Source organism: Tamandua tetradactyla, chromosome 3, assembly GCF_023851605.1.
Source record: "Tamandua tetradactyla isolate mTamTet1 chromosome 3, mTamTet1.pri, whole genome shotgun sequence".
NCBI lineage: Eukaryota > Metazoa > Chordata > Mammalia > Pilosa > Myrmecophagidae > Tamandua > Tamandua tetradactyla.
In genome coordinates, this window is record NC_135329.1 from 185,990,439 (window position 1) to 186,017,276 (window position 26,838).

Consider the following 26,838-nt stretch of genomic DNA (forward strand, 5'->3'; position numbering starts at 1 on the left):
TTAGTCTTGAAGCTTTGACTGCTAATAGTAGATGCAGTTTTGAGTAAGGACATCTTATAGCAATCAAATATCCAAATTAAGGCTGATTTACTGGGCACTGTACACAAGTGTTGAAGAGGCAGTAAAGAATAGAGAACTATGGACTAGATTGCCAAAATGGAAGGTGAGATTTAAATTGGACCTTAGTTCAGGAGTCCATAGAGTTTAGGCAAGGGAAAAGAGAAGCAGAGCAGGGAAATGATGGTGGCAGTAAGTTAAGGATGGGGACAGAAAGCTTGCTAGAGGGAATATACATTGCTGGGGACAGGGAGTACCTTTGTGGGTTTTCCTGGGGCTGAGAGGGTGATGGCAATTGATAAGGCTGGAAAGTCTTAATTGCCCATAAAGTAAAGAACTTAAACTTTATGGTTTAGGCAGTTGGGGCCTTTGGAGAACCCTGAATACAGGAGGAACTTGGTGGAACCGTTTTGTAGGATGATTATTCTGAATACGAAGTGCTAGGGTGTAAGGGGACAGGAGAGAGTGTTGGGAGGACAGAGCTCTATTCATTTAGGAACTTACAATGGTAGTCCAGAAATTAATTGATTCTAGTGTAGAGTACATGGTAAAAATATTAATGGGCTTGATTTTATTTTTCTAAATGACACATCTGTGAATATGACAAATAGTATGTGTGTGTAGTTATGGAAACCTTGCAAGGATTTTAGCATAAATGCCTAGGAAGCCAGAACTCAATCTGTTGATCTCTTTGTGGCATAAATTAGTGTTATCCATTAATGGAAGAGATGAAAATATCACAATCATGCCAGTCATGATCAGAAAGGAAATGGAGGTGATATTAGCACAGTTGTCCATTGATGACAAAGTTACTCCAACGGCTGATACTGTTGTATTTTCCAGGCATGTGGCGGCTGCATCATATCAGTTGGGGGACAAATCCCAAATAACCTGGCTGTTCCTCTATACAAGAATGGTGTCAAGATCATGGGCACGAGCCCTCTGCAGATTGACAGGGCTGAGGATCGTTCCATGTTCTCGGCTGTCTTGGATGAGCTGAAGGTGGCTCAGGCACCATGGAAGGCTGTTAATACTTTGGTAAGGAGAGAAACACGTGTCCGTTTGTGGTGTTCTCTTTTGAATAGCAGAATCCTGAATGTTAACTCCTGGGAATGTGAACTACAGGGCAGCTAGAGTGCACTATGCTTAGTGAATTCACTTAAAAATTGCTGTATTTCCATGATCGCAGTTGAATGCCGGTAATGAATTGATAGGAGAATCCTCATTAAGATTCGGACAATGTAAAGAAGTTCAAACAACTTTTGAACTAGATTTAGAAGTAGAAACTAGGAATTTTATGCATTTCAATGTCCAATTTACCTTTTAATGGTGTCTTGAGAGAGAGAGAGTAAAAAGAATTGGGCTACCAATTGATCTAATGATAGCATTCTGCATTTTATTGCATATTTTAAGCTATTCACATATTTTGTTGTTATTTTTCTGAATTAGAATGATGCACTGGAATTTGCAAAATCTGCGGGCTACCCTTGCCTGTTGAGACCTTCCTATGTTCTGAGGTAATATATTTGTTTTCAGAACAGTGACTAAAAAATCCAGATATTTAGAAATATACGGTGTATGCTTCTCGCACTAGGTTTGATGGGTAGTAATATGAAAATCCACCTGACAATCCCTAAGTCATCACAGCCAGATCAAGGACCCCCACAAGGTCCTCCAGCCTAAAGCTTTTCCATCAGGGAGTGGCGAAGTGAAGAGATGTCAGCAGCAATATGAACAGGCTAAGGGCTTCTTGCCAAACTGAGGGTGGGTGGTTTTACATTACAGAACAGGTCAATTAAAGCAACCAAGCTACACCAAGGACAAATCTCTTGTCAGTATCTGTTTTCTGATATCCAGAAATGACAACTTCTCTTTGATTGTTGTCAGCACCTTCTGATAGTGCCTTTGGTTTGAAATCTGTAGTTTCTGAGGTTGCATTTTTTAAATAGATGCATTGTAATAGTGGGGACCATGGACAGTGAGGATCTTTTATATAAAACTTTGAAACTAGGTTGTAACTTCAAAGGGGAAGTTGTGAATTATCACTTACTTTCTTCAGATGTTACCACATGTAAGGAACTACTTCACTGAACAGAGGATAATAAGGCAAACACGATTTGCTGTGCACAATTTGGAAGTGTAAATGGAATTTGAGATGGAATCCTTTAAAATAATGAAAAATTTCAAATGAGGTAGAAAACGCCTTTTTATTTAAATGACATTTTGTGTAAACCACAGTCTAATCATACCACTTCTTTGAGGTACTAATGTAAGTTAATTTCAACAACACACACATTTAAGGGAGGATTGAATATGACAGATTAGACTATTGAGCTTCTTTTCTCATCTTTGCAATCTATATCTTTTTTCTGATTTCCTGTATTTTGAATTATCAATATTCTGTCTCTGGCTTCCCTCTCTTAAACAGATGAAACAATTGAAAGCACTTTATGCAGAACTTGGTAATAAAGTAGAAAAGGCAAAGAAAATACTCCTTTTTAAAATGAAGTGGAAAGTAATATTATCTGCCATATTTCTTCCCCTCATCTTCTTCTTTTATTGTTTCTCTTTTCTTCCCCTCCCAACTCATTTTGTAACAGTTAGAATTTAGGGTAAGTTGATACCAGATCGCATTTTTTCTCAAGGACTTCAAAGGAAGAACACAATTGAATTTCAGTCAGATACTTTACATTTCATTTCCAAATATTATTGAAGAAAAAATATATTCTTCTGTAACCCAATTGAGGCAGTTGAATGAACTTCTTTGACAGCTTACTGGTGGGTAAAGATCAGCTATTGGTAATGAATTCTGAAGAAAAAGGGTTAGAGAAAACTAAGACCTTGGCTGAATGCTATTAAGGTTTAAGAATTACCTGGAGCTAGCAGAGATTGAAACAGTAAATCAGAAAGGGCAAACATGGGGAAAGCATCATCTCTAGAGTTACCGGGTTTACCTGTCCTCCATCTCCAACTCAGGTGACTTGTTACTTAGGCTGGTTGTCTCGTGATTAAGTGGAATACATTATCAATTTAGAGAAAGGTACCCTCTTTGCAACCCCAACTGGGAATAGAAATTGTCTGGAACCCTTCTGCGAATTAATCACATTTATCAGGTTTTCCTTCTGAAGTGGTAAAAGAAACTGACCTGCTTTTTCCATTTTTGTCTTCCCTGTTTTCCCAGTGGATCTGCCATGAATGTGGTATTCTCTGAGGATGAGATGAAAAAATTCCTAGAGGAGGCCACCAGAGTCTCTCAGGTAGTGTCTGATTTAATCCTGGGGTGACTTTTACCTCTTCTCTTAATTGCGACCTTAATTTGTGGGCTCTCTGTTTTTGGTTTGTGTGTGTGTTTGTTTGTTTGTTTTTCTCTCACATGGTATTGTTAGGGCAGTTTTCCTTTTTGTCTTCTACCCACTTGGCTCTTACACAATGGTAATGCAAAAATTCAAAAGCATTTCATTACATTGAAAGAGTCTTTGGGAAAGAGAAAGATCAAAGCAGAGGTATATACATTTTTAGACTCCAGGAGGAACATCCTTGCTCTGCTCATGAGTGAGACACTGGCCCCAGTTATCCTGGGGCTTCCCAGCTGGATGGCTGCACAACCACACTCATCCTTAGCCAGTGAAAGCTTTTGATTGTCACACCTGGGGACTTTGCCTTAGTAAAACATGCAACTTTAATACTAAATCTCCTTGCTCAGCTATTGATTCTTTTTTTTCTCCATTCCAATTGTGAATTAATAAAAATGTTTATAATTTTGTGGTGACTTAACCACCTTTCTCCACTGCCCCCAGCTTTTATTTTCTCCTTTGGTATTACCTCCGTGTGGTCCATTTAAGATTTACCCAGTGGGGTTATCGATCCACAGGCCTTATACTATAGAGGATGAAAGTAATGCTTTCCTTTTAAAAGCTTTCAAAAGCTAGTCAGGGTTAAAAAAAAAAAAAAGGAAACAGAACAACTCATAGAGAAGAGTTTGATCTTAGGCAAGTGGAATTTGGAGGGAGCTGAAGAGTGAAATTAGAGGCATTTCAAAGAGGAATAAAGGGCATGGATTGTTCCCATATACATGAAGCCAGAACCCTTTCTGTATGGTTGTTCTCCCCACTGAGTTTTGGGCAGGGAAGAGGGTGGATAAAGATACAGACTGAGAAAAGGCAAAGAGTATAAAAAAAAAAAAAGCCAAGTAGGGCATACGAGGGTAGTTCAGTGGTAGAGTTCCCACCTGCCATGCAAGAGACCTGGGTTCAATTCCCAGCCCATGCATGTCTCAAAAACAAACAAACAAACGAACAAAATTCAATAAATGGTACTGCAATAAGGGGATAATCACATGGAAAAAGAATGAACTATGGCCACCACCATACAACATACAAAGAAAAAAATAATAAATAAAACCAAGTAGTTTAAAAGTAAATTTACATTTATTTGGAAGTCAGTTAACTCAAGAGGGAATCTCTCCAATAGGCCAGTTTTCATTTCAGCCCTTCTGGAATGAGATGCTGACAATGCTCTCCACTATCTTATTGCTTGCCAGGGGTCCTGCAGTGCTCCCATTTGAGAAGCCAGCAGCTAGACCCAACTGGACCTATTTGAGTGATGGAGCAGGTTTCCTCTCTTTTAAACTGCCTGAAACAACTCATAGGGCCTCTATTCGGTCGAATTTAGAAAATGTATATTCTAAAACATTTTCTTTTCTAGCATATGGGTAGATCTCATATAGGATCAAGGTTTTACAATAGCGATATCCTGATTGAATACTTTCTGATTAAGTTTCCCATCTAACTAGAGCTCAATCTGGGATACTAAATTCAATGAACCCAGAATAAAACCAGCTCCCATCAATCACTCATCTATGTAGTCACCAACATTTAGCACTTGCCATATAGCATACTTGGTACTAGTACTTATTACTTATTCTTGATACCAGGTTATATTCATGAAAAATTAGATACAGTCTCTGTTCTTACAGAACTATTTTATTGGTAGGTACATCAGAAATCAAATAATCACAATTAAGTATGATGAGAATTGCAATAGAGAAAATATAAGATGCTGAGGGGGAGCATAAAAGCCTTGGGGCTCAGTCCCTGAAGAAGGGACTTATAAATTGATTTCTGATGGGTTGATTCAGAATTAATTAGATGAAAGGCTTACATCATGCTTGTGAGTAAGAAGAAAGTACAGCTTGTTGAAAGGCCTGAAGGTAAGAAAGAGAATGGAGTTTCTAGGCACTGATGAAGAGCTCAGTATGGCTAGGGCATCAAACACGGTAGTGAGGGCTGCCTATGTTTATGGTGGAGGAGGTAAAGTAGAAAGGGATCAATTATAGGAGGGCCTTGTCAATTATTATAATGACCTTGGGTTTCAATCACATTTTCTATTTTTAAAAAGTTCACTCTGATGTAGTAGGGAGAGTGAGCTATGGGATTAGACTAGATACATAGAAAGAGGTTGGAGGTGGTTGCTACAGCCCAGGGTAGAGATGACAATGCCTTGGATGAGATAATGACAGGGAAGATAGAAGTACGTGAGTTCTAGAGATATTGAATATGTTAATTGAAGGTAATAGTGAATGAATGAAAGCATATGGAGAGGAAAGAATCTGAACCAATAAAAAGGCAGAAAAAAGGATAAAGGATGACTTCTGAGTTTCTGCTGTAAACAATGGAATGAATTTTGGTGCCATTAATTGGACCAGGGAACTCTGGAGAAGGATAAAGTTTTGGAGGGAGAAATAATATATTTAGTTGACCTTTTGAAGGTGCCTGTGAAGAGTCCAAGTGAAGATGCTTTGAAGGAAAAGGATTAAATAGATCTGAAATTGAAGATCAAGATCATAAATAGAGATAGATGTAAATAAAGACTTGGAGGTAAACAGCATATCATTTTAATTGAAGCTTTGAGAAATGAAATAATCACTAAGGAAGAGAGTATAGAAGAAAAGGAACAACTAAGGCAGAGGCCAGAGGAAAGCTAGTATTTAAGGATAAACAGAGAATAAGGAGCCCTATAGGGGTCTGAGAAAAAAGAGCCCAAATATTTAGGAATGAAAGCATTAAAATCTGATTTACAGCTGCTAAAGGGAGAAAGTATTTTAAGAAGGATGGGACTGACCATATGTAATGTTGCTAAAAGTTTGAAATCTATTGAGATGTCTTTCCTTACCATAGTAGGGATTATTTCATAAATGTATCCAATTGGCCAAGATGGTAGATGCTGTTGATGCTGCATCCAGATTCCTTTACTTGGGGGAGTGCCCTTCCCCCAGTTTCTGTGATAGCTGGCAGTATCTCATAGCCGAACTTCTGGGTAACTGTTCTTAGCTAAATGAGAGGCTCTTCAATCAGGAGGCAATGGGATCCTCTTCAGTCACCTCACTGCCACCCTCCACACCCCAGTCAATGACTGACCTTTAGCTTCAAGATGTGTCTAACTAACTCTCTGGTACAGTTCATGCTCCAGAGATCACCATGGGATCAGACTAAAGCAGCTCTCCATCTGAGACCACAGCCTTGCTAGCTTTTCCCCACTGCCCTACTCTGCTTCTCCAAATCACTCAAACCAAGGATCCCCATCTTAGTCTTGGCTACGGAAACAAATGAAGACAGTTGGTAAACTTTACCTCTTTTTGAAGCTATATACTTTTATCTTCATGATATAGAAAACCTGTAGACATATGCTGATATAGAAAACATATAGATATATGCTCATCTCCATTAGAGTGGCCAAAAATGTATTCAGAGAAAAGAAGATGACCAGAGAAGACTTCAGGGAAGAGGTATAATTTGAACTAGGCCTTGAAGGATGAGTTAAGATTTGAAAGAAGAAGCAGGGGAGTAAAAGTGGAATACACATGGGGAAGAGAGACATATAGATGGGTAAATGTAGGGCCTTGTCAGAAGACAGCAAGTGGTTCAGGTTGCTGGAACCTACAGCAGAGAGAAGAGAGATGTAAACCCTGGAGATCCTCAGTCAACCTCTACATTTAATTTGGGAAAAGAAAGTGGCCAGATTGTAGAGGGCTGCACAGCACAGTCATGAAGAAATTAAGCATGGAAAAACACTTCGAATATGATAGGGAATCTGAAAAAGCAAAGAAAGGGAGAATGTTGTAAAATTAATAAAGAAATATGCTTGATTATACAGTTTCAAATGTCATACTCCATTAGCATGACATACTACATATACATTCTAGATAAAGGATTTCAGTTTTGGCCTAATGGAAACAAAATGCTACTCTCTTTCTAAGATCTTTCACAATTCTCATATATAGAACTTTCTAAAGAAATTGTAGTGCTCTGAAATGATGAGGGTAGGAAGAAAGATCCTGAACCAATAATAATAATACTAATAATAAAATTGTAAAGTAGAGAGATTTTGGTGATCTTAGAAGCAGGGAAGGAATCAAAATTCTGCCCTCTCCTTAGCCTTTTCTTTTCTCTAGCCAGCCAAGACTTTTTTTTTCAGAATTCATGTTTAATTCACCAAACACTTAAGGAACTTAAGTTCCTGAAGTTGAGGACACACCCTCTGCCTCACTGTAAGCAGAAAATGATCTTGTTCTTACAAAACAGGTTGACTAATGAGTTACGTCATATGTTTAGCATTAAGAATGTTCCAATTTTTACTTAATTAAAGTATGCAGCATAGAATTTCAACTAAATGTTCCTCCCTTCTGTTTCCTTGGTGGCAGGAACACCCAGTGGTGCTGACAAAATTTATTGAGGGGGCCCGGGAAGTAGAAATGGATGCTGTTGGCAAAGATGGAAGGGTAAGCCCCTTATCCTCATCTTCTCCCTACCCGCTTTTATTTTCTTAGCAACTTTGAAGAAACTAGAATTAGAATTAGAATTAGACTAGAATTAGAATTCATGATTCTATAAAATAGATCTGTAGTCATAATGGTGAAGCTGTTCAGTAAAAAAAAAAAAAAACCAAAAAACAAACTCACTGACAATTCAGTTGGTGTGTCCCAGGCATCGCATTTCCTGTGTTTCATACGGTTAGAATTTCTCTTTGATGATATTCAAAATTAATTATCATCCTGTACCGATCATTCTTTTTAAATAGATTTTTCTCCCTCATTTTCTTTTGTTCATGGTTTTCCTTTTATGTTTCAATGGATATTATAAAAACATCCAATACTTTTCTTTCTGAAGTTCCTAATTGAATCCCTGGTTTTTCTTCTCCCTAGATTCCCCACTCTCCCCCCTTTTATTGGGTTAACAAAGGCAAAACCAAACAGAGTAGAGTGGATATGAGTAATAACTTAAAATTGGCTTACCATATCACATCTTGAACTGCCAATACAATGCATGCCTCCAACTTCAGTGAGAAAGAAAAAATGTGAAGGATGCTTTCCTTTAGATTGCTAGTTGTGTTAATGAGGCATTTATCATTTATCTTGAACTATGGAAAGTTATGTTTTAGGGAGTCCATGCTGTTTTATCTCCTTTAAGGGAAAAGAAAATAGCCTTCATCTTCTACTTTGCAAATACTTCAAAACGTAACTGAAAATGTGAAATCTTTAAAAACAATTTTTGAGGGCTTTCACATTAGCTGTTTGAAGTAGGTTGTGGTTTTTTTTTTAATTTAAAAAATTTTTTTTAAGCAATGATGTCTTCTTACTGCAGAATCTTGAGTTGAAGTATCCTTAGAGATCATTTATTCCAATCCTCCCTGTCCTCGATACAAGAATTTTCTTTGCCGTATCTCTGCAGTGTGGTTATCTGTTTTCTGTTTAAACTCTAGGTGATAAAGAGCACAAAAAGTTGTAAGATTATGCATTGTTTTGTTTTTTTGCCTTTCTTTACATCTCAGGTATTTCTTATTTTGAACTAAGGTTTGAGTCCCTGAAACTCTCATCCCCTGACCTCCAGAGTCACAGAGCATAAATTTAATCCCTCATCTTTTTAATAGTTTAAGAGGAATGTGATCATATCTATGTAACTGGAGAATGTCAGACTAGCCTGAAGATATTCATATATATTTTTTCAAATATTATGTGGGCAAAGGACAGCTAGTCTGCTAGGCAGATCTGGGTCCAGGTTGACTGGATAAGCTCTTGTCCTAATCTTTTCTCAGACATGGGCCATGCTTCTCACCTGGACTCCTTTTAGAAATGCTCCAAGTTATCACAATTTCTTTGTGGTCACGTTAAAAAAAATGGACATAGTACTCCAGGTATATTATGATTGGTCCAGAGCTCAATGGAAATACTGTTTCCCTTTTTCTAGAGAGTATGCCAAAATAAGTGAGCTCTATGTGCTAAGTATCAGGCCAGACACTTTGTGTTCTTATTTATTCCTATAAACTTTCTATGAGGTAGGTACTATTGTTATTCTCCTCCTACTGGAAATCAAGGCTAAGGAGGTAAAGTGCCCTCCCCGGGTTACAGAGCTCATTAGTAACAGTAGGAGGTCTGGGACTCACATGTCACTCGGCTTTAAGTCACCTGTAAATCTAACAAGACAGTCTTCTATGCAATTTGAGTATTTTATGTCCACCGATTATTCTTCTTCAGTCTCAGTTTCATGCATTTCCTAAAGATAATGAATTTTGTTAACATGTTGCTTATAGTCTTTGAAATCTGACAGATGAGGTTACAAACTCCTGAGTCAGCAGCATGCTACTCACATAAACTCAGGTTATTTGTTCTTATATCACCTTTGTGTCCTCTCCCTGAACTGCAAAAGAGGCGAATGATAGTTTCTTCTTGTTTCTTTCCTCTAAAACTTCTATTTAACAATCTCTTGATCAGATCCTCAGGTCTTCTTTCCAGCCTACTAGCTTATGCCATTTGCCTAGCTAGGTATTGGACTCTCCCATCCTCTTTTCCAATATCATAAACTTAACCTGGAGAAGGTAAAGATATCTCCCCACTGCCTCTCCCAATGCTTTAGTTTCCTATCCTATTTTTACAACTCAATCAGAGTTGGTTTAGTTGTCTTTTTTTCCTATTATTCATTCCCATTTTAATCAGTAGAAGAAGGAGGCAAGCTCTCAGCTGCTCTCAGTTGCCCTTAGAGACAATCAGCCCCTGTACAGTGAGACTTGGTGAATCTGTACACAGCACTTTCTACTTCTCGCATGAGGGACTCGGCAAAGAATCTGGTCAATGCTTAGGGCAGATGTTAGAATCAAAGGACCAGGCAAGGTAGTAGCTTCTTTCAAATAGGTGCCTGACAACTCTTTGTAAAACTTTTCTTTGGGCCAGGTTATCTCTCATGCCATCTCTGAACACGTGGAAGATGCAGGTGTCCACTCGGGAGATGCTACTCTAATGCTGCCCACGCAGACCGTCAGCCAAGGAGCCATTGAAAAGGTTATCATTTATAACTATAAATGAAAGGGGAAACAGTAAAAGTTGAAAAAGAAGCACCCTATTTTATTCAAAGTAGGTAACCATGTAGGACATGCTCCGGGTAATTTAATAACAAAGGGAACTTCTTTGATCTCTGTCAGATGGGTATTTTAAAGACAGTAATTTCCTTTTTAAGGCCTGTCTGGTTGTTTGCTAGTGCAATGATTCTCAAACTTTAATGTGCATCAGACCTACCTGGGGAGCTTGTTAAAATACATGTCGTGGGGCTCTAATCCCAGTTTTTTATTCCGTACTTCTTGGTGGGTTCTAAGAATTGGCATTTTTTCGAGTCCCCAGGTGATGTTGTTGCTGCTAGTCTGGGATCACATTTGGGAAACTACTGCTGCAGGTGATTCTGATGTCTGAGACCCACTCATAGGCGAGGATATAGAAAGCCATGTTTCTCAGGAGCGGTGAACAGGTGTGCAGCAGTTACTGGGGACTTTTCAGAAACTTGCTTACACTGTCCACCTCTACCTTCACCTCAAACCAGCCAGCACTTTCTAATATGTCGTTTTCTGTCCCTCTTTGAGAACCATTGTTTTGAAGATTTTCCTGAGGGTGATGGTTCTGTCTCAATACTCAATACTGCACAGTGCTAGGCATATACTTACAGACCCTAAGAGAATATAAAATGTTAAAGACTATCATCTTAGATAACTGCAGTGGGTATTCCTTTAGTCTTCAATAAGTTAGGTCAGGTTTGGCATATTTAGTGAGCCTTTCCAATAATTCTGCCATCAGAAATCATGCAGACCCACCTGTCTGGCTGCAGATAGGATTGGATTCTAGAATGCGGAGGTAGCAGAATGCTTTATGATACCATCAGCATAAAAAAACAATGTTCCTGAATTTCACATGTGCTGCCACTTCTCATGTTAAGATAAATGACCTCGTAAACTCAGGTTTTTGCAAATCTCTCAGAGTCCAGTGTGCCACAGATACCACTTCCTTTTATAACCAATTAAGTTGCTGAACACTCTTGTAAGGGTAATGCAGGAGTTCTTATTTCTCTTAATTAGTGCCCCCTTTTGGCATGGGTAACTTCTGTCTCTGGTTGGATACAGGAATTCTTATATGTGACATGCAGGGCTTCATAGCAGGGAAACTGTTCCCTTCTGATCATAATATCTACCCTTATAGAGTCCAGGACAACAGAAAAGCAACCTAAAAGAGATCTGTAAGTCCTCTTTGCAGTACCATGTAATTTCAGGGCCTGCGCCTCTCAGCAAGTAGATCATTAGATTGATAGATGGTTTGAAGTATAGTTTCTGAAGCTACTAGACCAAAAGGATTCCATTTAGTCCTTAAAGGAAAACAAGAGTTTAGAATTGTCAGTAGATAGGAATATTTGGCAGAGATAATCCTGTAAAATTGTGTTCTTTCTGCTGCTCAACTACTGTGAATATTTAGTACATAGAATTATTCTGTTAATAGAAATCTAATAGTGGGGAAGAGAAGCAATTTTAATAGAGGTGCGGCTCAATGTAAAAGAAGATTTTAAAAATCAACACTTAAGATGCTGTATATCTTTTTTAAGAAAACTGAGATATGCTTTTTAACTTTATATTATTGCCCTCTTGCTCTAGGTGAAGGATGCTACCCGCAAGATTGCAAAGGCTTTTGCCATCTCTGGCCCATTCAATGTCCAGTTTCTTGTCCGAGGAAATGATGTCCTGGTAAGAACTGCCAGAGTGTTTGATAGGATGCCTGCTGTGTTAGGCCATGTTGCTTTGGGTTCTTCTGATAATTTCACTTTTTGTGAACACCAGGAACGGGCACCAGAGACCCCTGTGGTTATTGATGTTGGAGTGTGAGATATTGCATAGCATGTAATGCCTGCCTTATTGGCAGGCACAGGCCCTTTGTGCCCCTGATGAGACAGTCACAGCTTTGTACAGCACTCTGATACACAGGAAAGAAGATCACTATATACCATCCATAGTGTAGAATCGATGGATGCAGTAGCTACCATCAAATAACCTAATGTGTAGAGAAGTCATAAATTTTGTGCACTAAAGTTTTGCTTTACTCGTTTCCCTTAGAAGAGAGCTATTTCAGAGAGCATTTAAAATACAATGTATTAAATGAGATAGGTTAGTCTTGATTAAATTAGTCCATTTAGTTAAAAAATTGATAACCAGTACTGATTCAGTACCTACTATGCAAACACATATGGTGACTTCAAAGACATATGTCATCCCTGCTCTCAAAGAGCTTATGATTTAGTGAGGACAGGGAACAAAATGAGTGTGTGGATAACTGTAACATGAGGTAGAATATAATAGCTTCTAGAAGACATGTACAACTAAGACAGTATTGGAGTCACAGAACAGAGAAACATACCTCCGTGTGTGTGTGTGTGTGTGTGTGCTGGACATGAGCATGTGTGTGAATGTCAAATGCTGGTTTGAGTTGGACCTTTAAGTATGGTCAGAATTTTGTTAAGTACAGTAAGGTAGAGAGAACATTACATGTAGTGAGAACATCATCAACCAGGGGAAGAAAACTCAGCATGTCTTAGGAGGCAGTGAATAGTTCGGTGTAATGAGGTCATTTTTCTAGAAGACCACCGAAAGGTAGCTTTGCAAAGGAAGGTTGGGGCCAGAAAAGTGGTATAAAATCAAACTAGAGTTAGGTTGAGGCAAGAGAAACAGAAGGCCTTTGAGGGCTAGGCTTTAATCTGATGGCCATTGGAAATCCAATAAAGGCTTTTCAGTAGAGGTGGGGGTACTGTCTGAAATCTGCATTAAAATAAACCTGTCAAAAGTATGTTGGAATGGATGTGGGGGGGGGGAGGGATGAAAGAAAAGCAGGGTTCAGAGATATTGGCTGAAAGGAAACCAGTTAGAAAAATCTAGGCAGTTGGAAGAAAAGGGAAAAGATGAACCCAAACAAGAGCCTATCCCCAGTTGGCAATAGCTGGAAATGAAGGGGCAGAGAGAACATCAATATTATCATCATTGGCTCTCAATATCCTCTTTCTCTTTCTAAATTTTATTATCTCTTCAGGTGATCGAGTGCAACCTGAGAGCTTCTCGATCCTTCCCCTTTGTTTCCAAGACTCTCGGGGTAGACTTCATTGATGTGGCCACCAAGGTGATGATTGGAGAGAACATTGATGAGAAACCTCTTCCAACATTGGATCACCCCATAATTCCTGCTGACTATGTTGCAATCAAGGTAACGATTCAAAAATCAATTCATCATTTTGTGAATGGCAAGGAAATGAAAGGAAGGATTTGTCACCATAAGTAATGTTGATATTTCATGAAACATTTAATTAAAAAGCTGGACTTGGGATTTATGTCGTTTCCTTTCAAATGATCAAGGTGGTTGCACTACATGAAAAATTGAATACTATGCATTTGAATTAAGTACAAAACAAGCTATTAACAAAGTATCACTTTATGACCAAATTATGAACTATTGTGGACTTAATTTTTTTGATGTATCTAGAATTACATAGCTTCAAAACTGGCTAGCTGAGGATAGTGTGAGTTATCTTTATGCAGTTGGCACATGATGGTGCCAGTTTAGTTGGTAATCAGAAATCCTAGGCATACTTCATTAGGATAAGGCTTGAATTATGGCACTTAAATTTTGCCACGTCTTTGGGAATCTTTGACTCTCATAAAAGTGATCAATCTCTGTTGTTAGTTGAATTCTTATCACACGGGCCACCTTTACTTGATTCCTATTTCCCTTAGTGACACAGCTTTTCCACTAGGAAAATTGAAAGAGAAATTGTAGTTCACAGTGGTAGTATGAAGGTGATGAATTTGATGACACCTTTAGGAAGAGTGAATGGGAAAACTTAAGGTTCATTCAATAATTCAACTGAGGTAATTATGACCCTTAATTCATTGCATAGAGATGAGGATTAATGAGACAGTTAAAAATATATCTGAATTTCTTAGATGAAGTGCCCAATAACATTAATTTACATTTTGTGATATATTTGTGTAACACATATCTTGGATACCTTCAAAAGGTTTCCATTCCTATATGTACTAGTGACCTCAACTATAATTGTGCTTCAGCTGAGACTCTGACTTCTGACTTTTTATGGATGGAAGTTATGTGGGAACTATAAATCAAAATATATTTAAAAATCTTTAGTAATTCAGGAATCATAATTTAGGATGACTTAGATTTCATAATGCATTGAGAATGCGGGTCACTTTTTATGTTGGCTGAGGGGTGGCATTTTGTTCCTGTAGACAGTGACACAGACACAAGTTGCTAAAACTCCCAGTGGGAATATATGTAGAATTTTCTTGTTTGAAATCAACAAGTTGCAAACCCAGCTTACTTCTCTCATTGGTATCATTGAGGTTTTTCAAATGATTTATTCATAAAAAATATGAATTATTTATTCATATTATTGATAACTACCCCAAGGATGGGTAGTTATCAACGTAAGGAAGAAGGAGTGCAGGAATATGTGAAAACTTGATTAAGATGACCTAGTGAAGTGACCTCAAGCGAGGCTTCCTAAAATAACAAGGAGGGGTGCCAGAATCAAATCAGGAATCGTCTAGACTAGATAAATGGATATACACAAGAAATAAGAACTTCATTCTTAGTAAACTTCTTTTTATCGATAAAAATAAATGGAAAGGAAGCACTCAGATGTTCCAGTTCATATGAAAGTTCTTGGCAACAGTGTTTCCAAGCAGAATGTTTTCCAAAGCTTTTTAAGAGGTGTCAACAACAGTTTAATGTCTCAGAAGTCAGCTTACAGACAACCGTTTCTGGCAAGGTGGCTTGATGCAAGTTCAAATGATCAGAACAAGAAGAGGACTGTTTCAAAAGCCTACCAAGAAAGAAAATGCGTTTGAACTCTGTGTTTTGGGGACCAATGCCCAGTAGACTTTGTTTGAAATTGGTCCATAAGAATGTGTTTAGGCCAGATTAGAAACACTGTCCTGGATTGGTCACAGGGGCCCTTTTTACAGTAATAATTTGTGATTATTTAACCCAACTTTTTGGCGGACCGCTTAAGGAATTCTTGGAACAGAGTTTTAAAGCTATTTTTTCAAGTCAGATGCTTGGACCAAAGAGATTTTTTTTTTACATATCTACCCCTGACTAAATGAATCCCGTGAGAGGTGATTCACTAAGTATTTTTATCCATGCTTAGTCCTTTATACCTTTCTCTCACATATTTTTCTTGCTTGTTATTTGTGATAGGCGCCAATGTTTTCCTGGCCCCGACTGAGGGATGCTGACCCCATCCTGCGCTGTGAGATGGCTTCCACTGGAGAGGTAACTGGATAATGATCCATGAACTCTTAGATTAAATCTACTTTGAAATATATTGTTTCAGGATCTGCATATAGTAACATAAATAAGTAAGTCGCTAAGTAGTAAGGGGGACACAAACCTCTTATGTTATCAGAGTAAGTCTCAAAGGTCTACTAAAGAAAAAAAAAAGTTTTTTACTTTTTTGGACCAGTGTCTGTTTTCTACTAGTTTAGCATGTGAATAGAATGCTTATGTCCCTAATTCATTTCCACATTATATATGAGAATATCCTTGCAAATTTCTCCAGACCTCTAAATAAATATCTTCTGAGTCTTCCTTTATATTTTAAGGTTCTTAGGTTGTTCTGCATCAGCCCCACTCCCCAACCCCCCATTTGCCTCTGACTACCCTTTACTACCATGAAACTAGATCCTTGGACTTTTAGTAGCAATTAGTAGAATAACAGTGTTAGGAAAACCATGGACCGAACCATGGAAACTGTAGCAGATACATGCAAATCTCAAGGCCACTTTGAAAAATAACTGTAACCTCCTGGGGATACCTAAAAACTATAATGGGACTGGCCACTGGATGTCCCTCTTCACTTGTGTTGGGATTCGGTCAGCTGAAGGTTTCTTTAAGAATGTAAACTGTGTTTCTTGTCAAGATCTGTCAGATTCTGGAAAGTTCTCTACATGTCAATGTCAGGACATTTTATGAATCACCTAGCCCTTTGACAGACTTACTAGAAACAACCTTCAGATTTGCGTCAGTGCGTATCGGAGTGGCAACATCAAACTGTGAGATATCAGTGTTTCCTCTTGGTACGAAGGAAAACCTGAAAAGGGAAAATATTTAATTTCAGCAAATACGTGATGGCTTCTGTGGTTGCTTGGTTACAAGCAAGGTCTGTGATGAGAAGCCAGGTGAGAAAGGGAGGCAGGCAGTGAGGAATAAATGGCTAGCCTGTTTATTTCTGGGCTGATGTGATGGTTGCCTTCTTTTAGCCCATTTGCTGCTCCTTTTAATTTCATAGGAGGGGAAACCAAACTTTGAAATTAAGGCACTACGTCACATTTCCAGTCTCCCTGATGCTGTTCAGGTTCATTTTGATCCCATGCTTACTGCAGTATCAGGGCTGCTTTCACTCAGTCTAGAGTTCAGAGCAGGGAGAGATTCTAGTTTCTCTCATGCTCTTTTATCTATTGTGGCAAATCTGTTTTCAGCTCATGTCTGCTCTGCCTCCACACATGTATTATTGGGGTTGTTGACATAGGAAAATATGAAATAATTTGAAATGCAGCTCCCTCTTTATTGCATCTATTCCTGAAGTATAGAGCTAATTTTTCCATTATTAGAAAGTCATATTCCGAGGTATCATAAAGTGGGTTGTTACAAGGTTTGTTTTGTAATTGAAATCAGAATAATTATTCTAGCTTGGTGAAGTCTCAGGTAGGCTTCAAAGAGACATGGTCAGTGTCCAGATGGATAGTTCTGGGGTTGAATCAACTTCTGACTCTTGAACTAAGTCAAAACGATTTTATTTTCCTAGAAGTGAAATAGGGATGTTAGTTCTCATCTCTACTGGAATATGTGACGGCTTTGTGTGCTTTTCATAGAAACTTTGTGAAACCCCTTATGTATTTTTCTCTCTGCACTTATAATGAGATTTCCCAGTTTCTCTGAATAGAATTTGGGCCCCGTTAATGTAAGTTGACCTCAGTAACTTAGCTGGCCAGTACTTACTGATTAAAATGCTCACTGCGGAGTGAAACAGCGTGTGCTGACGGCTGACTAAAGGTCATAGGCATGAGAACTTTCCTTTCACAGTAAGGGAGTCATTTGCTTAAAGAATGAATTTAGCCATCAGTGCTATTTATAATAACAGTGGTTTTATATCTGCATCAAATGATGATGTGCGTGGCAGAGCCTGCTCCCATCCTCTCAAATATACCACTTTTTCCATGATTATGGTAAGCATTTGACTCGTTATATTGTAGGACAATTCCTCTGGATGAAGCTTTTGTTTATCCTAATATTATTTATTGGTTTGGAATTATTTTTTACATATGGCTGCAGTTTTCAAGACGAGTAACAGGGTATTTTAATTCACTTGATAAAAATGATTTTTGAAAAAAAACTCCAACAATAAGCTTTGCGATTTTCATGGAGTTATTGAATTTCTCAGAAGTATATCTTATAAGGTGTATGAAATGACTCCTAAGTGATTGATCAGCAATTATGCATTGCTGCTACTGACCTATGTATTCATACATTGCTGCATAGCATACAGCACATACAATGTTATTTAAACATTAAGTCATATTAACATGTGGTAACTTCTCACATTGTGGGCCAGAAGCTGTGATTTGTATCCAAATAACTCACAGTAGAATCCAGTTATGTTGCTCCATGGAGCATTGTTGGATAGAATAAGAATTGCTTATTCACTCATTATGCTTAATTAAAAACATAAGATACTTCTGCCTTGGCCAACCTTGTAATCCCTGGATTCAGATTGTTTTGTCTTTGGGCATCATTGATAAAACCTACGAAAGGAGTCTGGGTAAAGTGCTTTCCATTTGTATTTGTCTTTCTTATAAGGGTGGTTGATTATTATTAGCTTTCCTTTATTTTACCTTTTCGTTTATTTCTAAACAGGTGGCTTGCTTTGGTGAAAGTATTCATACAGCCTTCCTGAAGGCAATGCTTTCTACAGGCTTTAAGTTACCCCAGAAAGGCATCCTGATTGGCATCCAGGTAAGTGGTGTGTGGCTGTGTACCTGTGTCTTGTGTATGTGCTAGCAGTAGCTGGGGGACGAGACATTTGTTGTGGAACAGAAGAGGGGGTTTGCTTTATGTTCCACTAAAGAAAAAAAGTAACTTATATAAGAACAGACATTTATTTTCTATTTGTTCCCTGATTCTTGCTTTCTTCCATTTCATCAGCTGATACAAAAAATTCAAACAGAAAGACAGAAGTCTAGAGAATGGGGCATTTTTCTGAGAGAGATTCAGTGTACCTTGAAAGGAATTTCTTCTATTCCCTGGTTAGGTCTTTTGTATGCACTCTGCTATTAGCTCTTATTCCTTAGCCCCTGAACATCCTCTTCTCTCTTACTTTTTTCCCTCTCACTCCTTCTCTGTCTATTTTCCCTGCATACCTATGGTATCCACTATATTCATCTCCTTTAAGTTTTATCCTTAGCTATCTCTTATTTCCAGCATTCCATGCGTAATTCTGCAGGATGCCAAAACCATCAAGTCTCAAAGAGAAGTGATATCTGTCCCCCTCCTGATTTCTGGTCCTTGTTTTCAGCCATACCGTTATTTCTTCAAATTTCAATCTCTGCTAAGTGTCAAGGATTCAAAGTTGAAGAAGACGTAGGTGTTGTTTGAGAAAGCTTCTCTACCTAACACTCCATAACTAATTTAAAATTACTGAAGTACAGTGACTTATTAACCTAAGAAAGCCAGCATGTCCCACAGTATTCCAGGGAGGTCATTGAATTTTATTCTTTGGCCAGCCTTCCAGGTCAAATTAGGGTGAGATAATTTTTAGAATATCTTAATAAAATGAAAAGGGCATTATTGGTTTATTATTGCAAATCAAATGTAAATCTAGGGTGAATGATAGCCAAGAAACTTCTCCTACTATTTGGAATAATGATTTCAAGAGTGCATAAACTATTCTATTTATACATTTCCTTAAAAAAAATCCTAGATGCTTCCCAGATGGTCATTCACCTTCATTTGAGATTAGTAATTCTTGAGTCCTGTAGAAACAGTGGATGATCTTCCATAAAACCCCTACTGTGCTTTTAATAAGCTCAAGCCCTGCATGTTACATAAAAATCAATAAAAATATAATTAGAACAGTGCCAGGTATTCTCAAGTCAGTGGGTGATTATTATAGATACCATTTCATTAGAGGGCTTTTAATATTAGCAACTTTGTCTCTGGAGACCAGATGAGTTAGTGTCTTTGGAGAAGTTTCTGCAGAGAGTAGCTGAGGATTTTGCATCGTAAAGGTGCCAGAAGGGTGATGGTGAACAGATAGAGCAGACGCCAACAAGATGACTTGCAATTGCATAGCTTAATGGCAGTTTAGAGACAAGTCACACCTTACGAGAGACTCATCACATTATAAATGGGTCTTAAGTATTAGGAAGTCCCAAGTAGGAGAGTATTTGCCCAACTTCTGGTTATGACTTAAAGTTTAATGTGAGACCTGGGGGCATTCAGAGGAGACCATGCCCTTAGTCTTCATCTTCACAGCTAATCACACTCGTGCTAACATTTTAAAATATCAGTTTAAGAAGGCAGTGATGTATAAAATTGGGCCTGTTTGGCTCCAGTGCTGCAGGGGAATGTGAAGCAAAAATTAATTTGATCCTTATGAAGTATTTGCGTGATTTTGGCCCCAGTGAACAGAATTTTGCTTTTAAGAAGAGAAAGGGTGATGTTTTCTTAAACTCCAAAGAGCAATGGGGTTAGCCCATTGAAGTTTTACCTTTCAGTCCATTCTTTTATGAACAACTACGTGAGTTATTGCAAAGAACCTTCTCCCTGTGTGTGAATGTACAATGTTAGGGATTTTAAAGAGCGTTAGCTGAAAGAGCGTATTTAGAAAAATATTTCATAAAATTAGTTGTAGTGAAAGTATACTTAATAAAATATTTGCAGCTGTGGCAAAATTGATCAGCAGGACTCTAAGCCTCCAGGGAGAGATAATCATGATTTTCTTACCTACTCTGAATGCCTGCCTTCATCAAAAGTAATAATATTCTCTTGATTATTTTATGGAGAATTTTCATACACAGTGATTTTTAAAACAACACTTAGTCTTATAAATCAAACTCACAAATACAACAGAATATACTAAGAGTTAATAGTTACTAAACTCACTGGAGATCGTCTTAGCTAGAATGGGACCAAATCTAATCTCAACTTTCTACCCAAGCCTGATAGCAATTGAAAGTCTACAAATTCATATTTTAGGATACATTATACTTTTTATCATTTTATTCAACATGATCCCATTTGGTCAGAAGAATTCACATAAAATAACTTGAATATGTAATGTCAGAACTGAAAAATACATAAAATAATACTGCTTTAAATAGAAATTAACGTCGGGGTCAGTAACTACCATGGAGGGCATTTTAGTTTTCTGGACTGCCAAAGCAAGTACTATGTAATGAGTAGGCTTAAACAATAGGAATTTATTTGCTCACAATTTTGAAGCTAAAAGAAAGTACAAATCAAGGAATCATCAAGGCGATCCTTTGTTCCTGAAGGCTGCTATTCGGGTGCTGGGTGCTAGCAGCCCTTGGTTCATAGCTTGTCACATGGTGATATCTCCTGGTCTCCCTTCTCCTCTACATTCCATTGATGGGCAGCCTCTGGCTGCTCATTCCATGACTTTCTCTCTCTGAGCTTCATTCTGTTTATAAAGGATTCCAGTAGTAGGATTAAGATCATCCTGACTGAGGTGGAAACATTTTAACTGTAGTAACCTCATGAAAATGTCCTACTCACAATGCATTCACATCCACTGACATGGGTTAAATTTAAGACCTAGTTTTTCTCAGGGTACCTACAGAAAACCATCACACAGACATCTAAATGAAGATGGATTCTATGATGAATTTCTAAGAGAGAAGATCCACGATTGCACTTTGATTTCTTAAAATATTCATTTAGTATGGTGTAATGTAGACTTCACTCAAAGAGCCTTGGTAGCCAGCGCTGCTGCAGTTGATTTGCTTTATTATTCTTCTATGTATAAATGGGGAGAATGGTCAGAATATTTCCTGTTTATTTGAGGCAGTGAGGTAGTCTTTTCTCTTCATCTCCCCACTTCAACCTAACTGCCTGCTAACAATCTAATGAAACCACCTTGGCTCATTAATATTGCACCACAGGTTGCAAGAGAAAAATGGGGAAAAAGAGAAATGTAGAGTAAGGGTAAAAGTGACTCTGAGCCAGGAAACAATTTTTCTTATTGTCAGTAGTTTCATACATATCTTACATAGACACTTTTATTATTTGCAAGTTTCAGCCACTTCTCAATATGTAGTGTGTGTGAATGTGTATGTGCATTGATTTTATTGCAGTCTTTCTCACCTTTTATTTCGCCTCTCTTCCCCACTTCACCTTTTTACACATGCACAGAAACTGCTGTCTTTCCACAGAAACCTCTGTTTCTGCCCTCCCAAAGTAAAATCCTATGGGCCAAATTACCTGGGAAGTTTGAAATATTCACAACCTCAACCTTGTGTAACTAGGATGTAGGAAAAAGCAATCACAGTTTAGATTTTCGGAAGGGTCCTTGTCAACCTAATCATCAATGCACTGTCTCTACCTAGAGGCTTTGCGTATTCCAGAACATAGATCCTACTACAAGAAAAAGCATGATGCAGGCTTATATAGCCACTAAATCCACTTTGATTTTCCTGCGATATTTCCAGCCACCTTTCGTCCCATCAGGATTTATTTTTAGTTGCTATGAGTAGACATTCTGCTTTGTTTTAAAGTTTTCTCTAACATTCTTCTTCTTCTTTTTTTTTTTTTGGCATAGGCAGGCACCAGGAAACGAATCTCTAACATTCTTTAACAATAAGTCATTTACTCTAGGGTAGACCAGGAGCTCTTGCAGTTTCCCCCCTTTGATTGGGCTATTCAGTGATGTTTGTGAAGTGGCAAGCACTATCCTGACATCTGTGCTTCAGCATTGCACAGAAACAGAAAGCAAGCATTTTATTTGAAAAAGACAACTCCGAGTGACATGAGTAACCTTTTCTCTACAGCACAGAATCATTAGGAACAACCACAGAGTTGTCAGTCCAGACTACTCAGAAGTATCCACAAGCATTGCACGGTATTAACTTGGCTTTCTTTTCTGCAGCCAGAAGGTATATTAATGTGAAAACGATGACTGGTGGGAAAATATATTCATTTTTAAAGGACTTGCTTCCTTGTAAACATTTCCTAGAAAATGAATCAGCTTGTACTTTTCACCTTTAGTAACAAATGGTTTCTTACACAGGTATTTTCAATCAGCTTTTATATCTGGGCCTACTCAGATGCAATCTGACAGCTGTAATTTCTTTTTGTAGAGAGGCTGTTTTATGTGTCACAAGTGTTCAATACATGTTTGATAGAAGTTTATAATGTGACTATGAAAGCCAACACCCCAGACCACAAGGTAGAGTGGTTCCCTGGCTGGGAACTGCCAATACTGTCATGTTGGATATTTATCTTTTCCACTTGGGGGACAGCACTGAAACAGCTCCGTAATGAGATTCTGGCTGGTGTCTGCAGGTCTTAGGGGACTTGCTGACTTATTTTACTTCAAAATGACAAAGAAAAAAATTACGTTCCAGTCTCCCCCTCAACATTTTTCATTGTGACTATGGTTCAGGTCAATGCAGTTCAAATTATACAATGAGTAAAGGGTTGACCTCCTGTTCCCTATTCCTTCCTAATCCTAAATCTGAGTACATCCCAGAGGGCTTGCTAAAACATGGATTCCTGGGATCGTTCCCACAATTCCTAACTCAGTAGATCTTGGGTAGAGTCCCAGATATGTTTTTAACAACTTTCCAGATGCAGCTGCTAGTCTGAGAAATACACTTTGAGACCCACTTTACTAACGAAATGGTATTTGAGAAACCTGGTTAAAAGTTTTGTCATCACATGGCCATTATATTATCAGTGACTTTTATGCTAGAGGAAAGTTTTAGAGATTGACAGTAGTTAGTTCAGTACATGATTAATGTATCAATTGGTGTTTGCTGGATCTGCTCTTTATGTTAAGCATTCTAATGCGATTTGGTGTTTACTTAATCCTGTTCTGTTTACCGAGAGGTCACGATGCAATGTTCTATAGTGGGAGGGATTTAACAAAATTCTTAAGCTATTTTGAATATTTCATATATATTTGCTATTTACAAAGAACCTTCAAACATGAAGAAATTCTAATATGACATCCAATTCAGCTCATTGCTTTCCTAGTAGAATCAAACTTGAACAAATGATTGTCCTATTCTTCTCACTGATCTATTCTAAAAGAGACTGCCATATACATCATTAAATTGTCACTAAAAGTTACTCTCTGAGTTTCAAAATTTATTTTATCATACTATTTTGTGTCTAACCGTGAGCTTCTTGCATCTAAGCTTATTTCTTCCTGTTTCAGTCTAAGCAGGAATGGAAAGCTACTGAGAATGGTTACAATTCATGTACTAGGAACTGTCATGAATACCCCCTGAGCCTTCCTTAGTTGGGTTTCATCCAGTTGCATTTATCTTTTCTATTTGCCAATAGTTTCTTCTCATAAAGCTACAGTCTTGGATTGAGAGGGCCAGAACCTGAAATAATTTTATATTTGAACATGGTCTTAGGGATCTTTTCCTAGGATATAGATCTGTTCTCAGAAAGGCTCTGCAAGTAAATATTAGAAAGTTTTATGTTCTGAATGTTATCAAAATTGTCTAAGGGTGTTGATATGTTTTATCACAATTCTTAGCTTTTGACATGAAATAACATTATAGCTATGCTATTTTTCAACTATTACTAATATGGTTTTCTAAACAGAAAGGTTATAAAACATTGACCAAAATAACCAAATTAGGTCATCTATTTACAAATTTTTCACAAGGGTAACCAACAACAATGGTCCCATTTAAAGAAAAAAGGATGTTTTCAACTGTGTATTGCGGCGTGGGGCTTGCCTTGCCCGACCGCACTGGGGTCTCGTCCTCGGATGCGGTTTGACTGGAGAGCGGCGTCAGCCGAAACCACGGGGCTCGAAGGTCTGGAGGGCGCGCGAACACAATAAACCCAGAGCAAAGAATATTTGCAGCAGTTTATTGCAGGGGTAGCTCGCGGGACCTAGCTGGCTGGCAAGGCTTACAGGCTAGGCTCCCGAGAGGGGGAAGCACGGGGTATATATAGGGTTGGTGAAGGGGAGGTAACATAGGCGGGGAAACTTTGACGGACGGCTAGTATGGAGTATGTGGATTGGTTAGGGGGTGTGTACATGCTCCAATGAAAAGGAGGTGAAAAGGTGGGGTGGTATATGCTCAGGAGTTGCTAGGCAGAGGGTTAGATTAACAGGGCTTGCAAGAATGGGAGATGTTTGGCCATGTCAGGGCATGTCAAGGCAAATAAGAGGAGGCAGTTTTGAATATATGCAGCAGTGTATGATTTTACACACTTTATTTAGCTCAGGTACTTAGGCACACATGTTAATGGGGTCAAAATCAGGGATATAAACCCTGGTAGAAGGACTAGCTTTGTTTTCCTTTATCCTGACCACTGTCTTGCAAATAATGGCTTTTGGCCAAGGAGGTATGTTCAGAACTGCATAACCCAGAAAAAAATGGTCAGGAGTCCAGAGAAGGTAGCACCTGGAGACCAGATGGGTTTGGCTGGCCCTTGGAAGGTGACAACAATGGGCTGTAAGAAAATAGCCTGTCCAGAAGTACAATGCATATATGTAAGCATGAAGTTGGTTTGCGTTGGAAGTGTGACAGCTGCAGAGGAACCCAGGTTTGGAAACTAGTGTGCAGGAATCTAGTCTCTGGAAGGGTGAAAATCATTATTTTAATAATATTCATATTTTTTGTGAACTATGAATGGGCCAATAACTAAGTTAAGGTACTTCACTAAATCTTAAATAGTGCTTACTTATAAATTATCTCATTGAATTCTCGTAAGGGCCCTCTGATGCAGGTAGTTATTCTAAATGTAACTGATGAAGACATTGCATCCTAGGTTAAGCAAATTGCCCAAGGTCACGTAGTTAAATAAGTGGGCAAGCCCAAGAAGTGGATACCGCTATTACCCTCACTGCTGTCCTAAAAAGAAAGAAATGGAAACTCAATGACATGAACATTCCAAGCACATGAAACTAGTGAATGATAAAGTCAGAGTTTGAAATGCAGCTCAGTGAGTCCGGACCCTTTCTTTTATCCACGACCCTTTATTGCCATATAATAAATGCAAAATTGTTTTCCAGAAGATTGACTTATTGTAGGAGCTACTAAGACAGGGGTCTAGTTATTGAAGGGCAGTTCAAAGTTGGAACTCAGCAAATTAGAGCAGGTAGAACAGGCACAAAAGCCGGGAAGGCTGACTTGCTGTGAAGTTCCTTAACTGGGTGTCTTTAAAATCTCCTTGACGGGCTGAAGGATCCGTGCAGAACCTGGGGTGGACAGAGACGAGGCAAACTACATAGGGAATGAAGGAATTTGGGGTAGGGTAAAAAGTAAGGCGTCCTAAGCAGAGGGCAAGGCAATTATGCATTTCATGTTCATTTTTATTGGAAATAACCTAAGAATGCATAATCACAATATAAAGATAGAACCTGTCGTCTTTGAATATAAAGTACTCGGCAACACGTCATTGGTTTTTATGGCTTTTAGGGTGATATAAGGGAAAACCATATTGCATATGACTACATAAAGAGGATGCATATCTAGACAGTAAATTCCATTAAATTCCTTTTCAGCAATCATTCCGTCCAAAATTCCTTGGTGTGGCTGAACAATTACACAATGAAGGTTTTAAGGTATGTATGTTGTTATTAATTTTTTTCACGTTTCCATCAGCATTGAAATCTGTCCACGAGACAGAATATTGAAGAATCTTAGGGAAAGTAATAGCTCATAATATTCATTTCAATCCAAAAGGCATAACCAATGGGGTAGGCTTAAAACCTAAATGGAATAAAATATTAAACTATTTTAAGTTTTAACAAAAATTACCGCAAACTCAATGGAAGCTGCCAGTTAAAAACTTAGAAGGTTTTATTTAAGCATAATTGAGACAAAGTTCCAGTGCATTTCCATGTTTTTTCTTTTTCCTTTTCCTGTTTCTATGTGAAGTTGTGGTTTCCAGCTGTCACAGTTACAGGAAAAATTTCTTTGCTGTGAATGCCTCCACATGAAACCTGATTCAGTAAAACAAAATGATTCCCAAGTCTCAGGATGGACGTGTGGCCACGGGGCACGGTTAACTTGATAACAATGAACTTTCAGCCTGAATAAGTCTACAATTTTCTTGTCTACAGATGCATTTGTAATTGAGGTTCTTGGATGTTTCCTCACAGCAAATATTTTGAAAGTATTCAAAGTGCCCATGCCATCAATCCC

General features: G+C 38.2%; 1 protein-coding gene and 1 long non-coding RNA gene across 2 annotated transcripts in view; one reads left to right on the forward strand and one right to left on the reverse strand.

Moving 5' to 3' along the window:
• Positions 1–26,838, forward strand: part of CPS1 (carbamoyl-phosphate synthase 1) — a 116,758-nt gene that overhangs the window by 86,320 nt on the left and 3,600 nt on the right. Inside the window, exons 26-35 of the mRNA XM_077154986.1 lie at positions 901–1,095; positions 1,507–1,574; positions 3,239–3,314; positions 7,757–7,834; positions 10,280–10,387; positions 12,016–12,105; positions 13,439–13,609; positions 15,623–15,697; positions 18,338–18,436; positions 26,196–26,255. Of these exons, the coding sequence (XP_077011101.1) occupies positions 901–1,095; positions 1,507–1,574; positions 3,239–3,314; positions 7,757–7,834; positions 10,280–10,387; positions 12,016–12,105; positions 13,439–13,609; positions 15,623–15,697; positions 18,338–18,436; positions 26,196–26,255 (1,020 nt within the window). The remainder of the gene's footprint in view (positions 1–900; positions 1,096–1,506; positions 1,575–3,238; positions 3,315–7,756; positions 7,835–10,279; positions 10,388–12,015; positions 12,106–13,438; positions 13,610–15,622; positions 15,698–18,337; positions 18,437–26,195; positions 26,256–26,838) is intronic.
• LOC143678052 (uncharacterized) lies at positions 2,301–11,218 on the reverse strand. Its single transcript, XR_013173026.1, has 4 exons — positions 11,188–11,218; positions 9,496–9,605; positions 8,348–8,810; positions 2,301–2,866 (listed from the first exon to the last, which is right to left on the reverse strand). It is a non-coding gene; the product is annotated as an uncharacterized LOC143678052 (long non-coding RNA).